Raw genomic sequence first — 15,822 nt, forward strand, 5'->3', positions numbered from 1 at the left:
CTGCACGGCTTTGCTGGCTTTTCCAGGAGGTGGGGGAATTCCCCCACCTCGCAGAAAAGCCTGCAAGAGCCGCGCAGCCTTTAAAGAGTGCGCGGCTCTTGGGGGCTTTTCCCCAAGGACGGAGAAGGGACTGACTGGCCGAGTCAGTCCCTTCTCCCTCCTGCAGGCTTTTGCGGGAGGTGGGGGAATTCCCCCACCTCCCGCAAAAGCAGGCAAAAGCCGTGCGCTCTTTAAAGAGGCTCCGTGGCTTCTGCAGGCTTTTCTAGGAGGTGGGGGAATTCCCCCACCTCCTAGAAAAGCCCGCAGGAGCCGCACACCCTTTAAAGAGCGCGCGGCTCTTGGGGGCTTTTCCCCAAGGACGGAGAAGGGACTGACTGGCCGAGTCAGTCCCTTCTCCCTCCTGCGGGCTTTTGCGGGAGATGGGGGAATTCCCCCACCTCCCGCAAAAGCAGGCAAAAGCCGTGCGCTCTTTAAAGGGGCTGCATGGCTTTGCTGGCTTTTCCAGGAGGTGGGGGAATTCCCCCACCTCGCAGAAAAGCCTGCAAGAGCCGCGCAGCCTTTAAAGAGCGCGCAGCTCTTTGGGGCTTTTGCCCAAGGAGGGAGAAGGGACTGACTGGCCGTTTCAGTCCCTTCTCCCTCCTGGTCGAAAAGCCCGCAGGAGTCAAGCGGGGCTCCTGTGGGCTTTTGCGGGAGGTGGGGGAATTCCGCCACCTCCCGCAAAAGCAGGGAGAAGGTCTTGGAGTAGCGCACAGGCTGCGTGCAACCTGTCCACTGCTCCCAGAGCTGGGGGGGGGAATCATATTTTTTCCTTGATTTCCCCCCCTGAAAACTAGGTGCGTCCTATGGTCCGGTGCGTCCAATCGTGCGAAAAATACGGTAGATACAAATGGGAGAAGCTAGCCTGGTCCCAAGCCATTCAGAGCTTTAAAGGTTATAAGTAGCCTTTAAATTTGGCCTAATAATGGGCTGGGATGGGAAGAAGAGTTTCTGCAACTCTTCCAAAATGAAAAGAGTTTTATTGGCAGAAGCAAATTCAAGTCACTCAGTGTTTCTTGCCTCATCTGATTAAAACAATGCAGAACATCTGGATTTCCCCTGCCCCGCATCAAACACTGAATGTAAAACAAAGCAGGAAGTTATTACAAATCACTTACCTAACTGAATAAATTGTGGCTCGCTTTTTACTCCAGCTCCAGCTCCAGTACTTGCTGCTACTTCCACACTGTATCGAATACCAGGCACTAAAGACGGGATTACTACAGAAAATGTGGAACCATCCACTGTCTTATTTATGTGGTATCGACTTTCATTGCCAAGGCACCAGACCTGCAAAGAAAAAAAGCAACTCTCATGTGCACATAGGCTTTGAAATAAATAAATAATGATATAAAATGTGCCATATGGCATTTACTGATTTACATAGCAAGCTGCATTTAGCTAAGTTATTAGCTCTGTTGTAAAAGCTGTTAATAAACTGATATAAACACTATTAAAAACAAGCCATCTGAATAACTATCTGAATAAGGTTACCTGATAATATACAACACTTTTTGTTCTATTTTTGAAATTTCAAAACTGTCCATATGGTAAGTATTAATGCAGCAAAATTCAATAGTCTGCAACTGTGGGAAATAATACATGGCTTCCCCCAAGGTCCATTGCATTAGTAAACTGTTATTCTACTCCTTGCCTAGTATGCAGAGAATACAGTTTCATCTGTAACACTCTAAACAGACTCAAACAGGAATGAACAACATTCTTTATAAGGATATACCACATTAATTTATTTCCTTAAACTCACACCCTTCAAGGATTAGACAAATTCATGGAGGGTAATGTTTCCACAGGCTCTTAGACATGATAACTATATTGTTGTTGGAGGAAGTATGCCTCTCTGTGGCACATGGCACAGGCAGGACAGCATAGCTCACCTGCATTCTGAACACTGAGTGTCACTCCTGGTTCCTCAGGGGAGAGGGACGAAGATGGACGAAGAGCTCAGCACAGTCAGGCATGGTGGCAGTGCTCCTGCATTGCGCTGAACTCCCTGCGCCTCACCTTTCTCAGGGCACTCGGCATTCAAAAGAACACATGGATGTTCAGAAGACAGGCGAGCAATGCCCCTCTGACAACGGCTACTAATACCAGTTGCTGAGAATCACTAGTAGGGAATGTGCTGTTCCACTCAGGTCCTGCTTGCGGGCTTCCCATAGGTGTCTGATTGGCCACTGTGAAAACAGGATCCTGTGCTATATGAGTCTTTGGCCTGATCCAGCAAGGCTCTTCTTATGTTAATATGAAAGCTGTTCCTTTTCTTGGTGTCTGCTGTGGTGGGCTTTAGGCTTTAACAGACCTGAGGCTGTGGCTCTTGACATCCTTGGAAAGCTGGCTATGTTCAGCTTCTAAAAAAAGCAGGCAATTATACCTGGGGGGAGAACAACCACCACCCATAAGTGGCCACTGTTTGATCAGGTATGTAGAAACCATCTGGTCACAGGTGCTCAAAAAATCTTTAGTTTTATTATAATCAAGGATGATCTCAGACTTTGAATTCTCGTCTGAGATTGCTTTGTCCTTAAGTTGTTGTTCACATCTGCCTGTCTCGAGAGACAATGGAAGAGTGTGCCTTCAGTGGTAAAGTCAAACTGTTGGAGGGTTACAACGCCTGCTGTGGCTGTAGAGAATGATCTGGGAGAGACATGGTTTACTGCAGTTGGGGCAGATGAAGGCGTCCGGTTTTGCAGCTATAGGTGCGCCATGGTGTTTCATCCCTCTGCACTGCTCCCAGCCGTCATTCCTTCTCTGGTCACTGCTGTAGATACACAACCTGTCTGTCTCCAGGTGCTGCTATCGTCTGCAAGGGGTTGATGTTGCCAGCCTTCATGTCACATTTGCTGACATCTTTGTAATACAGAGCTGATCTGCCAACAAGCCTAGTGCCTAAAGCCAGTTCCCTGTAGAGCACATCATTGAGGGTCTTGCCATCTTCCATCCTTTGTACGTGACCAAACTAGCACAGAGGTTGCTGAGACAGAAGTGCAAACTTGCTGGGAATGTGGGCTTGGGAGAGCATATCTTTGTTTGAGACTTGCTATGTGATGCCTAAAAGCTTTCTGATGTAGTGCTTATGGAAGGCACTGACACATCACTCTTGGCAGGTGTAAGTTACCCATGACTCACTTCCATAAAGTAGTACGCTCAACATGCAAGTCTGGTAGACCTTCATCTTACATCCTTATACATTGCTGAATAATAGCTGTCCTTCCTTTTTTGGCATATAACGTACTAGTGGCAAATCTTGAAAACAAAAAATTCTGCTGTGGAGACTTCTGGATTTGTGGGCAAAGAATTCTGGAGGAATTTCTAGATAGTTCATTTTTAAAACGAACCCCCTAGAACAGTGATGGCCAAACCTGGCCCTCCAGCTGTTTTGGGACTACAACTCCCATCATCCCTAGCTAACAGGACCAGTGGTCAGGGATGATGGGAATTGTAGTTCCAAAACACCTGGAGGCCAAGTTTGGCCGTCACTGCCCTAGAGTCAAGTCATTTGACTAGTGAAACACTAAGTGAATAAGTTGTTACACTCCATTCTAGAAGCCTGTATATGTCTTTGCTAGCGTCTCAGGCATTGGTCTGGTTAACACAAAATGCTAAGCCAGAGACTAACAAACCAACCATGGCATTTCTCCAAATAGTGTATTAATAAGCACAAGGTAAAAAACCTTTCTATTTATTCATGTGCTTGGAAGGAAACCAACTTTTCTTGCTGACTTTATCACTTTTGCTTTCTCTACTAATGATGTTTCTATTACATTTTCATTTCTAGTTGTGTAATAATGTTTTAAATTATATATATATAAAATTATGTCCTTATGTGTACGTAGTACAGCATTGTTAGCTGCTCCATGTTCCTACTGGGAGAAAGGGCAGGATAGAAGTATGAGGAGAGAATACCTAACCTGGAGAAAGGAAGTTGACTAGAAGGGATGGAGGGCAGCAGTGGAAATCAATTGAAAACATTGTAAGATAAAATCAAATTAGAAATATGATAGATTGTTTTATATTATTGCACAGTGGCAAATGTAAAGAATGTAACATGATAGAAATTACTCTTATGTTTTCCTAACAGTGCTTCCAAAAATCTTCACATCAGCCATGTTCTTATCAATAAGAATTTTTTAAAACTAGAAGTAAAATTAGTACATTTCCCATATTCCTAAAATGAGAAAATCTTACACTTGGCTTCCTCTTATGTATGTCCATTTCTTATGATAACTTACTGGTGTCATAATATGCTTGTACACAGACAGTAACCTCTTTTAATTTACGCCTGCAATTCTCTTATAAAGTAAAAGGTGGTGAGCAGTTTGAGAGTGAATTAGCATACTTTATAGGTTTCTGATTACACATCAATATGTTTATTTACTTGTACAACACAAATGCATATATGAAAATTTTAAACGAACAGACTTAAAAGATACGGGCATATCCTTTTATTATGGTTTGATTTTTACCACCAGATGGAGCCAAGAAACCACAAACAAGTTCTCTGTCAATAGCTTGCCAATAATTTGCCAGGTTAGAACTAGATATTACCTTGTATTCCTGAACCATCCCATTCTGTGTCTCCTCTGGGGGAGGTTGCCATGTTATTACAATCGCAGTGCCATTTCCATCGTTCTTAGTTACTGAAACACTTTGTGGAGGAGCACTTGGAGCTGTTTGTGGGAAGAAAGGATGGTTGTGATTAAAGCTGTTTTTTCCGTTTCATTGTCACTGAGCAGTGCTTTTAATAGGTTACAGCTAAGGACGCAGACAAAACTGATTTGGCAACACGCAGATGTATTTTTCTCTGTATAAGACGCCCCCTTCTTTTGGGGACCCCAAATTTAGAAAATAGGCATATAAACTGTCCATGTATAAGACGCCCCCAGATTTTTAACCTTATTTTAAAGTAAAAAAATCCTAGTTTTATATATGGAAAAGTACGGTAATTACAATAAGTGACTGAAGAAGATTCATGAAGAATATTTGTACCGTGGTATCAGAGAATCTGGTCAAGTGGGCTTTTGAAGATATAATACTAGTTTTGAAAAGTTTCTTCAACAAGATGCCTTGACAATCTTTTCTGAGGGGGGTAATTTAAAACAAACTATTTCCCAAAGGTTGGTGTGATAAAGTGAACACATGATGATCCAAATACCTCAAATATTAACTGAGTTTCTGTAAATCAAAGAAAGAGTATACAAATCTACTACAGTAATAATAATAAAACAACTCCGGACAACATCTGAGACCTATTTAAAATGTCTATAGCTTTGTTCATGCTTTGGAGTTTGTATAAGAAAAGAAAACAAACCAAGTGCACAAACAGTGGTCACAGACGTTTAATGTGATGAACCAGCTACTAATGATCACAAATTGCCAGTGTGCACATGATGAGCTGTACAAGAAAATCCACACTGTTCATCCTTCATATGTTGGTGGTTTGTGTTTGGATACAAGATAAGCTCTCCAATTAAATATTTGAACTGACCCCAAAACAAAGCAAAACAAAACAGGCAGGCAATTTAGCTGTGGGTGCCCATTCTTTTTCTTGGTCTAAGGACAGACCTACAAAAGGAAAGAACAGAAGAACCACAAAATGACTTTGGGCTCATATAGAATGAATATTCCATGATCAATAAGGAAATTGTTCTGTTGGCCCCTGGAATTACTAGAAAACGGTTCAAGTGCAGAAGAATGTACCTTGCAGAGAAATACTACATCAAAAACTGAAGGGGGAGAAGGGCATTGTGTCTTCCACACTCCCATTCCACACATCAAAAGTTTTGTTTTCCAGATCCATGGGCTCAGAAGACCCATCACAATCAACCACTTTCCACTCAGCACTTAGAATTCCACATACTCTAGCTCTGCCTATATCAGGCATTATGTTTGGCATCCACAGAGGTGTAATCACATTTGTTGGGGTGGGGAGAGGGGGTTTGTTGAGCATATTTATATATAACACATACCAATAGGAAGGAGGCTAAGTGTTGCTAATTTAACTCATGCTTATTGTCTTCATTCATGATCTTCAAATCTCTTAGCATAACTAGTGAAGCTAGGAAGTCCCCTAATATGTAAACCGCAGCTCTTTCATGGTTACAGCACTGTCTGCCATCTACTCTAGACAGTGATTTTCAAGTGTCTGAATTTGACACAAAGTCATTTGTGACCAGACCATGAACTCAACAGAAAGAGACGGAGGGGAACATCACAGTTCCTATTATGTCTTTGAGGGGATTTCCCATTCACATGCTTTTGAATATTTACTTCTGTGTCAACAAACAAATCACATAATGATCAGCCCTATGCATTGACAGTTCTCTTTCGTGGCAGAGGGCTGAGTTCCAATAAAAAAAATGCACTTCAAAGAACATCAAGCCATAAATACATCAGGGGGAAACAGGCAAAAAAGTAATTCAAAAAGATAATATGAAGGCAGCCATGCTGCTACTTGCCTTCTTCCAGAGTTTTGGCAAATTTCACTTCACTATCAGCTCCTTGAAACTCGTTAAAAAAAGGTCGAGCTTTGATTTCATAGTTCACTCCTTTTTTGAGCTCAGGAATTACAGCACTGTTTTTTGTTGGTGTCCTTACTTCAAAAATCAACCACTCAGATTCTCCTTGAGAACCAGCTGTTGGCCTGTACAAAATTTTATATCCCTGAATATATTGGGATTGTTGGTCAACCTTAAACGTGGAGATAGAACAGCCATATTAATACATTAGTAAGCATCAAGTGTAAACAGTTTTAGGTGCTAATACATGTTAGCAGTCACAGAAAACCATGGAGCTTGCTCGTTTTTGCATTTTCCCTGTTTCTAGGTAGTTTAATACTACTAACCTCAAATGGCAACACAGCTCTGTTTGACTGTGGTCTAATAGGCTACTTTAAAAACACTGGAGTGATAGCACTTGCCCAGTGGGATTTTATTTATTTTTCTCTGAACAGTAGGCCCTCGTGACATATTGCAAACTGTTGTTGAAAATCCCTTTCATTTCAAAAACTTTTTCTTGTTGCACATTGGACAATAGAAATTTAAAGCACCCTGAGACATGGGCAGAGAGTTTGGATTAAACATAAGAGATCTAAGTTAAACAGACATGCATTGTATTTTTTTATTTATTCCCAAAGCTTTTATTTTCAATCTTATTGTATGCTCCCCTCACCACACACTTAAAAAAAAAAAAAAACACATTCCTGGGTTTTTTGTTTAAGGCTGCCCTGTTCTGGTCCACTTACAAATTCTAAGAAGAAGAATCCTGCATTCCTGCATTGCAGGGGGTTGGACTTGATGACCCTTTGGTCCCTTCCAACTCTACGATTCTATTATTAAAAGAATCATTAAAGTTTCTTTAAGAAGAAGAAAATATGTGAACTGAAAAATGTAGCAAACTGCAAATGATCCTTCTTTGAACATGACATCAGAATGCAACCCAACAAGTGTATGTGTGCACGTGTCTATAAAGGTAAAGGTAAAGGTACCCCTGCCCGTACGGGCCAGTCTTGACAGACTCTGGGGTTGTGCGCCCATCTCACTTAAGAGGCCAGGGGCCAGCGCTGTCCGGAGACACTTCCGGGTCACATGGCCAGTGTGACATTGCTGCTCTGGCGAGCCAGAGCTGCACACGGAAACGCCGTTTACCTTCCCGCTGGTAAGCGGTCCCTATTTATCTACTTGCACCCGGAGGTGCTTTCGAACTGCTAGGTTGGCAGGCGCTGGGACCGAGCAGCGGGAGCGCACCCCGCAGCAGGGATTCGAACCGCCGACCTTTCGATCAGCAAGTCCTAGGCGCTGAGGCTTTAACCCACAGCGCCACCTGTGTCCCCGCACGTGTCTATAGCCTGCTTATTAATGAATAGTAATTAATGCTACTAATGCCTCCAAGGCAGCTTATCAACATCTGTTCAGAGTTTATCATGAGTATGTTGTTGTATTTTGTATGCTGTTGGGAAAATTCTTTTTTTTAGGCTACTAGCACTTTTGCTTTACTTACTGTCCAATGAACTTCAATTGAGGAAGAAGAAAGGATTGTAGGATTATGGAGATGTAGAACAACATCACCCAGCTCCCGCTGTACTTGTTTGTGATCCACACCCTGACTTGTAGGTGGAACATCTGTAACAATTTCAACAAACTATTGTTAACCTTAAAAGATATATGACAGAGACTTGAAAAACAGGTTTGATTGTACCACTAAGTGTATATTTTGCCTTGCATCCAAGATAGAATGGGGACACAATCAAGAAATAAATCAAGGGTCAATAAATTGGGTTGGGAATTATTTTGGATGGCTTTGGTGGCCAATCAAGTTTGTGATTGCCAAGATACTCCCCTCTCCCAAGGTTTAGGGTCTTGCATCTGATCTTCCGCTGCAGCTTTGAAATAAACACAGAGCCAAGGAGGAACTGAAGTGCCTCTATCTGTCATCTTCCTCCAGCTCAGGGCATGCTGTCTTTCTTTGCCTCTGAACCTGCTAGGCAGTTGGAGCTCCAACTATCTGGCAGGCAAAAAGACAAGCTTCTGTGCCTGCAACATTACTCTCCAGTAATGCTCAGTACTCCTACATTTTCCATATTTCCAAGCCATTATAATTGGAGCAGCAATGGATGTGGTTTGAGCGTCTGCAGTGGAAAGGGGAATTCATGAAAATTGGGGTGCACCTTGCATGTGTGGAAGTTCTTTTCCACTTTTTCAGGGTCCTGTTGGATCCAAGTGGATAAAAATATTGTTGTTATATACAAAGAGAAGCATTTCAAGTGGGTCAAATATAGTTCAATTAGTGGATCGCAAAGTTTGGAATAATCTTCTGAATTAAAAGTAATATTGATATTTCTTGGTACACCCCCAAAAACATCTTTGGCAGACAAAAATGTAGCTCATCTCAATGTATAACCTTAACACTGTGTCTGTTCTGAAATAACCCATGACTTCTGCCCTTAGTCCTTAGATAGCCAGTGCCCATAAAAATAAAGAATTATAGGGTAGATGGATTAATGATCTGACTCAGTTTAAAAGCATCTGCTTATATTTTATCTCTCATAAAATGGTACTGATTGCCACACAAATGTATTTTGGCATTGCGGGTTGTTTTCCCCACCCCGTTATGCTGGAAGGCAAGTGAATGACTTGATTTCATGACAACTTATGTTTAGTTAGCATAGCACCTAACTTTTAATTGTAAGAAACAGATGATTTTTGAAAACTAGTAACTCTGCTGGCACATTTTCTCGGAGACAACTGTATACTTATCCAGATTTTGATTTGATGTGAAGCTACAGCGGCTACTGCCCAGAAATAAACTGTTTAGATTAAAAAGTGGTTTGTTTCTCAGTAGGATCTGCTATAGATGTTTCCTCAGCATTAAGCCCCTTTTTGGTTGACAGCCTTGTTATCTATTGTTGCATACAGAACAAGAGCAGATACTGTATTAACTGTATTTCCTAAAATGGGTGTTTCTTTTCTGTTTCCTTTCAGTGAAGCATATCTAAACAAATGGTTGTCTTTAGTTCAGTCTTAAATACATGTTTTACCTTGTGTTTTCACTGGGTCAGATATTTGGCTGGGATCACTAATTCCATATGCATTGGCTGCCCGCACAAGGAAGAGATAAATTGCATTTGGTTTCAGAGCTTTAACTGCAAATGTTTCTGTTTTCACATTTTCTGCTACAGTTTGCCAGCTGCTGCCAGCTGCATGGCTAGGGATAAAGCACACACACACACACACAAACAGGTTAGTACGTGCCTGTGGTTTAAGAAAATAAAACATAAGCACAACCAGATCACATAAAGACATAATACCTGAACGCCTCTATTATATAAGAGGTTGGAGTTGCACCTGAATTCAAATTAGGCTTCCATGATAGTGTTACTGTATTTTTGCTGACGTCTGTAACTTCAGGTTTTGATGGTGCACTGGGAATCAAGTTAGGGTCAGTGGGTCTTGGTGGCTGCACTGGAACTCCAAATTCTAGTGAACAGTGATAAAAGTTCAAAGCTGACATATGCTCATCAGTGTGCTCACATTAGTATATATCATTTATTATATAACCAGAGAGCCATTAGACTGTAATTACTTATTTTTATGGTTTCTCCTCTATCCAGATTTACCTTGGACTTCAATGTAAGCACTCCATGATGCTTCTCCACTTGGGGTGGAGGCAATGCACGTGTACCGACCAGTGTCACCCAGCTGAAAGGGGGGGGGGAGAGAGAAAGAAAATATTTGAAATAGTCTGAGACACAGAAGATTTGATGTCCCAAATGAATATGCATTAACTCACCCAAAGTCCCACAAATGAAAATTTGTTAGAAGAAAGTGATACTCAATTACACTAAATTAAAATGCAATAGCTGAGCTCAAATTTTAATTGGGCTTCTGTACTCATCATAGAATACAGGATTAAAATATATTTTTTCATATGTTCTATGTTGTGGTCCCTGAAGACCTCATTGATTGGGCGGGGATATATGGGATAAGGTGGTCTACAGTCCAACTTCTCAGTGCGCATTTGTAGTCCTTTTAAAGAATACACCAGAGGTTGCTAGGGGGAATACCTCTCCACCATCAATCAATGTGACATGGTGTGTTAGCCCACTTTTTCTGTTGATGGGGACAATAACATGTATGCTGCTTTTCTGGAGTCATGTGGCATCTGCCTAGATAGTTTAATGTCCTCAAGCTGTGGACTGATTCCCAACCATTCTGTCTAATGATTGGACCCTCCTGGACACAAAGAGTTATAAGAGGACTTCCTGTTCCAGGTCAAGTAACAAGATCTTGAATTCTCACACACTTCTGCTGTATTCTTTGGTCCTTATTTTTAGCTCACTCATTAATTCTTTCACTTAGTTTGGTCCTAACTACTTGCTCTGTCACACATAGCTACTGGTTCCAGGCTCCCTGCTCACATCAGGCTTCTGCCCGCAGGTACACTCTTGACAGTAGCCTCAGTTCCTCTCCATGGCATCTTTCACAAAGACATCAGGGAGATCTCTCTCTCTCAAATTTTCAAAGCTCATACAAGGGCAAGGTTTTTAAGCAGGCTTATTTTATCGTCCCCTTTTATCTACAACCTATTTCTGGTCTCCTGGCGGATAATATGCCTTCTTTAGATACAGAGATTGAAATGAACTTTTATGTTTTATATGGATAGCCCCTAAACCAGCATGGCCAACAGTCAGAGATTATGGCAACTGTGGTCCAGCAATAGCAGGAGAGCCACAGTTTCCCCACCTTTCCTCTAAATAGAAGTGGGTTAGGGAAAGACCCTACAGATCTAGAAAGTTACCCAGAATCATGTTTCCTATATAGCTTCTGACATATCCATCTTCATTTCCATTTCACATGTCCGCTTTAAGCACTTGGGACAGGGATGGGAAATTTCTCTTAGGGAAATTCATCACACTATATTGACGCTTCTGTGTATGTGTCCATGTATGGAAATGTGAGGTGCTCAGTGGGTGTGTATTATCTGGTAGGATATGTGAGACATGTGACTATGTATATGAATGGGTCTCTAGCTATGTGTGGATGAGAGGAACAACATTTTGCTGGTGTGTTTGGTGGGGGATGTATGAATGGGATAAAATGATTTATTTCATATAAAATTTATATACAGCTTGATTGCAAAAAGGTATATATGTGTGACACTCTGTTTAGTAGAAAAGAGCAGTGCAGGATGGGGGGTTTAAAGTAATATAAGAGAATGCCCTCCATAGTTTCATATTAACAGCAGAACCAAGAGATTGGTACACCTGTGCCAGGTCCAGTGTTTGGAGGGGTGTGATACTGAGAAGCTGCTGGTCTCCAGTGCCCAGGCCTCAGCAGCTGGCCATGACTAGGCAGAGCTATCTTCAACCCAGCTCCCCTAATGCTTTGGAGTAGACTGCCTGGTCTCAGTGACACAAAGTTGGCTCTCAGCTGTGCTAGATGTGGACATATGATGATCCAAAAGGAAGCTGTTTTGCAGTGCTTCAGCTTTTGGAAAGGAGCTGGAATGATGAAGTAGTAAGGAGTCAGACACCCACCGATCAAGCATGTTGAAGGAGTGAGCCAGCAAATAGGAAGAAGAAAAAAGACTGCTGGTAGAGGTGCATAGCAAATACATGAAGCTCACAGGTGCCTGATCTGTGGCTGCAGGCGCCTGCTTGGGTTACTGTGTGTGCGTAAAAAGTTGTCTGCTGCAGCCTCCAGAGGAAGGGAAGCACCAGCAACCACCACTGACTCATACTCAGGATAACTATAGCGTTGAGACCCAGGAGTTCTGAAGACAGAAGTGGGGGTACTTCAAAATATTTCCCTCATATGATTCCTTTGCTGCTTTGTTGTTTTTAGGAACTGCTTGTGCTCTGAGTAATTCTGATTGTTTATCAAGGTTGTCAAACTTGGGGGGTTGCTATAAAATATCAGAACTGTACAATTTTGCTGTTAAAGCATGGGATATGCTTTCCTGGTTCTGTGCATGTTTATTTCTCTCTACATAGTCTGTGAGTTCTGCATTTTAGCTTCGCAGCAACCCTGTGAGGTAGGTTAGGCTGAGAGGTGGTTCAGTAACCAATGTTGCAAAATTGCACATGCACAGAAAATCTTTCTTTGTTTTTGTTGTTTTCAAGGTTGGAAAACTTCTCTTTCATTTTTCTGTGAAATATCAGGAATGTGGAGTAGGGAGAGCTGCTTTACTGGCTTTGTACCTCTTTATTTTGCTTTACTTGGTCAGTGAATGCTGCATTATATTTGTATGTTACTTTCTCTCCTAATAGCTCAAAGCTGTGTATAGAGCTGTCCTTTCACAACAACCCTGTGAGGTAGATTAGACTGAGTTCTTGCCAATAAATTGCCAGTGAAGAACTGAGGAGGGCCATAGCATACCAGGCTCAGAAAATCCATCCATAGCATACCAGGCTCAGAAAATCACCTAATTATATATGTCTCTGAAAACTAAGTGCTTCATGCTGTTTTTGTATATTTCCAAGCACTACGGTTAACTTCACAATGCTTACTGGATCTTTACTTAGGAAACTTTAAAGTCTTCACTGTGCATGTAGCTTCTCTCTAACATGTGGCCTTTTAACACATAGGGTCAGATCCTAAATTGCCTGTAGACAGAAGCTGTATCAGATCTTTAACAAAAATTAATTAGAAAAATTACTTTTCTGGTGATGCAGAGGCAAAATTGCATAGCCTTGTGACTTTCCCGTCCCCCTCTACATCCCATGAGATAGCTTCTGTTTCTATGAGCTCCATTAAGTTATTATTATCATTAGTAAACAGGCAGCAGTTCCCAGAAGAGGGTGTGCTCGTGCTATGTTTGCTAGAGGAAACGATAGAGGATTATAATTTCCTAGAGGTTAGGTTCCATTTAGAAAACAATGGTATAAGTAAATCTTGCCAAGTTTGAAAATGCTGAGTTGTGAATTTTTTTAGGTAAACCCTGCAGAAAAAAACCCTGCAGGAATATTAACTATTGCTAAAGAGAGTGTGATGTGATTCTATTACAAGGACAGTGTAACAATGCATTTGCATATGACGTTAAAGGACAAATTATTTGAATGTCATTTTTACTCCTGTGAATAAAAGAATTGCAGTTTCTGGGCATGGAGTGGGCTGGGAGATGACCTCAAGACCTCAAGCATGTGCAGGGTGAGAGGGCCTATTGCCCCAGGTGCAGGTTTTTTCCAGCTTTGTGAGTCCGATCCCACATCCCAGCCTTGCAAAGCAGTGTGGGGCTAGCCGTGCATCAGGAGAACGCAGTAGGCATGCAGCCTTCCAATCAGGACATCAGGAGAATGCAACAGGCCTTCTAATCAGACCATTTGGGCTGATTGGAAGGGCATGAGCCTGCTCTGCTGCTTTCCCATGTCACCCTTCCAGCCCATGCTAAACAGACTGATTGGAAGTTTGTGTGCTTGCCCTCTTGCTGCGTCCTCATGTCGCCCTCCATGCTCCTTGGCCCCGGCACACCCAGGGAAGACTAGTTCCACTGCTGCTCAGGACTGATATTTTAAATTCCATATGATATCCCACTCTTCTTTATTAAAAGGTAAGAAAGATGCTTAATCAATGAAACTGCTTGCAGGAGAATTAGGGGCTTCCCTTCACCGCCAAAATTGCTTATATCACAGGTTTCTTCAGAGAGAGAGAAAACACCATTCACTATGCTAAAGAAGACACTAAGTGAGGAGTTCATCACAGTTCCACCGTAAAATAATAAAAATGTTGTTAATAACAATAGAAATAATAATATAATAATATGTTAGTTTTTGCTCCATTTGCTTGTCCATATGAATTATTGGAAGATTTTAACGTCCACAGCTGAAGTTGAAAATGTTTTTGGAACTAATTTGGATAACACAGACAGCATATGGTATAATCACCTGATGTCAAACACCAGACAAAGCCCACCTGAAACTGCCTCTAAATACAAACAACTAAAGATTAAACCACTCTAAAAAGGTCAATCTAAAAGTTAAAAAAACACCACCGCCAAACGGAAGAGTTCAGTAATTCTGTGCTGGCATAAAGAGTTGCATGGGCAGGTAACTACATGGTTTCAGGTAATGTATTGTATGAAAAGATGTCTTTACATTTGGCCTAACTACATGAACCAAGTTATCCTAAGGCAAAACACCTAGCAAGTAAAAACAGGTGTTCATATTCCTTGGAAAAACGCAAACCATTTTGCTACAACTTGTCTCAAAGGAATAACACATTGACCAAGCATGCTTCCATAAACCCTCCGGAAGCCAGCTCTGTATTCGGTTATTTTAATCTTAATAATCTTTCCTGCATATGTATAGCTAGTAAAAAAAGGGGGGGCAGGAAGCACGAGGACAATAGAGATAACTGCTAGTAGAGAAATTATAATAAATGGACTGTAGAGAATATTTTGAAAGAATACAATCATATAGCTTTCATGTTATGCGAAAACACTGGAGCTTGTTTACTGTTCACATGCCTGCTAGCAAGTGAAACAGGGATTCAAAACATTTATGGTTACAACCAGGACTAAAGGGAGAAACGAGCTAATAGGAAGGCACATATGGCAGCCCCTCACCATGATCAATTCCCACCCGGAAACCTATATCCCCACTGTGGCACGTGGATCCAGAATTGGGCTCCACAGTCACTTATGGACTCACTGTTAAGACTGTGTTCAAGGGATCGCCAAAGAAAATTCCTAAGCATTGCTGTACCACCATCCCATCTTCTATGTTTAAACAGTTTTCTAAATTAATTCTTCTTAGAAGAATCTTATTTATGAAAACTGAAATAACTTGCCAGCGGCTCTGTTATAATCTAAGGTACTTTGGGAATGCAGAATAAGCTATCTCAAGACACGAAGAATCAAATAAAGATGATATTAATACAGTTATTTAACATTTCATTAATTCTAAAATTAGAGGCTGCAATGTTCAGGGCCTCAAGGCAAGCACCAAAGAGAAGCAAAGTTAAAAAGAATTGTGTGGTTTCAGTTTCAAACTACCTTGGCATATCGAATCTGTAATGCACCAGTTTCCAGCTGCTTGATGCGGGAATCCTGTGTGGAGATGAGGGTGCCATCCTTTCTCCAGAGAATTGTTGGCATTAGAGTGCCTGCAGCCACACAGCTGAGTACTAAAGTACCATCCACAGCGACAGTCTGATTCACAGGACCTTGTCGAATGACAGGGGGAGGCCGGTCGGCAATAACTGGCAGAAGAAACAACAGGGAAGGAAAAAGTTTTATGCAACTGGAAGCGATTTTCTAATCATCTAAGCAACAGTG

The 15,822-nt window shown here is 41.7% G+C and overlaps 1 protein-coding gene and 1 long non-coding RNA gene across 5 annotated transcripts in view; one reads left to right on the forward strand and one right to left on the reverse strand.

Annotated features, from left to right (window-relative positions):
* The window catches only part of LOC309368109, a 140,980-nt gene that overhangs the window by 81,103 nt on the left and 44,055 nt on the right, over positions 1 to 15,822 (forward strand). The gene's annotated exons all lie outside the window — the stretch shown is intronic.
* Positions 1 to 15,822, reverse strand: part of ROBO1 (roundabout guidance receptor 1) — a 559,072-nt gene that overhangs the window by 47,870 nt on the left and 495,380 nt on the right. For all 4 annotated transcript variants that reach the window (XM_081907820.1, XM_081907819.1, XM_081907821.1 and 1 more), the window contains 8 exons: positions 15,541 to 15,746; positions 10,166 to 10,247; positions 9,857 to 10,025; positions 9,587 to 9,753; positions 8,050 to 8,171; positions 6,510 to 6,741; positions 4,600 to 4,721; positions 1,155 to 1,326 (listed from right to left, as the gene is read on the reverse strand). In XM_081907820.1, the coding sequence (XP_081763946.1) occupies positions 1,155 to 1,326; positions 4,600 to 4,721; positions 6,510 to 6,741; positions 8,050 to 8,171; positions 9,587 to 9,753; positions 9,857 to 10,025; positions 10,166 to 10,247; positions 15,541 to 15,746 (1,272 nt within the window). The remainder of the gene's footprint in view (positions 1 to 1,154; positions 1,327 to 4,599; positions 4,722 to 6,509; positions 6,742 to 8,049; positions 8,172 to 9,586; positions 9,754 to 9,856; positions 10,026 to 10,165; positions 10,248 to 15,540; positions 15,747 to 15,822) is intronic.

This window comes from Podarcis melisellensis, assembly GCF_964234715.1.
Source record: "Podarcis melisellensis genome assembly, chromosome: 4".
Lineage (NCBI taxonomy): Eukaryota > Metazoa > Chordata > Lepidosauria > Squamata > Lacertidae > Podarcis > Podarcis melisellensis.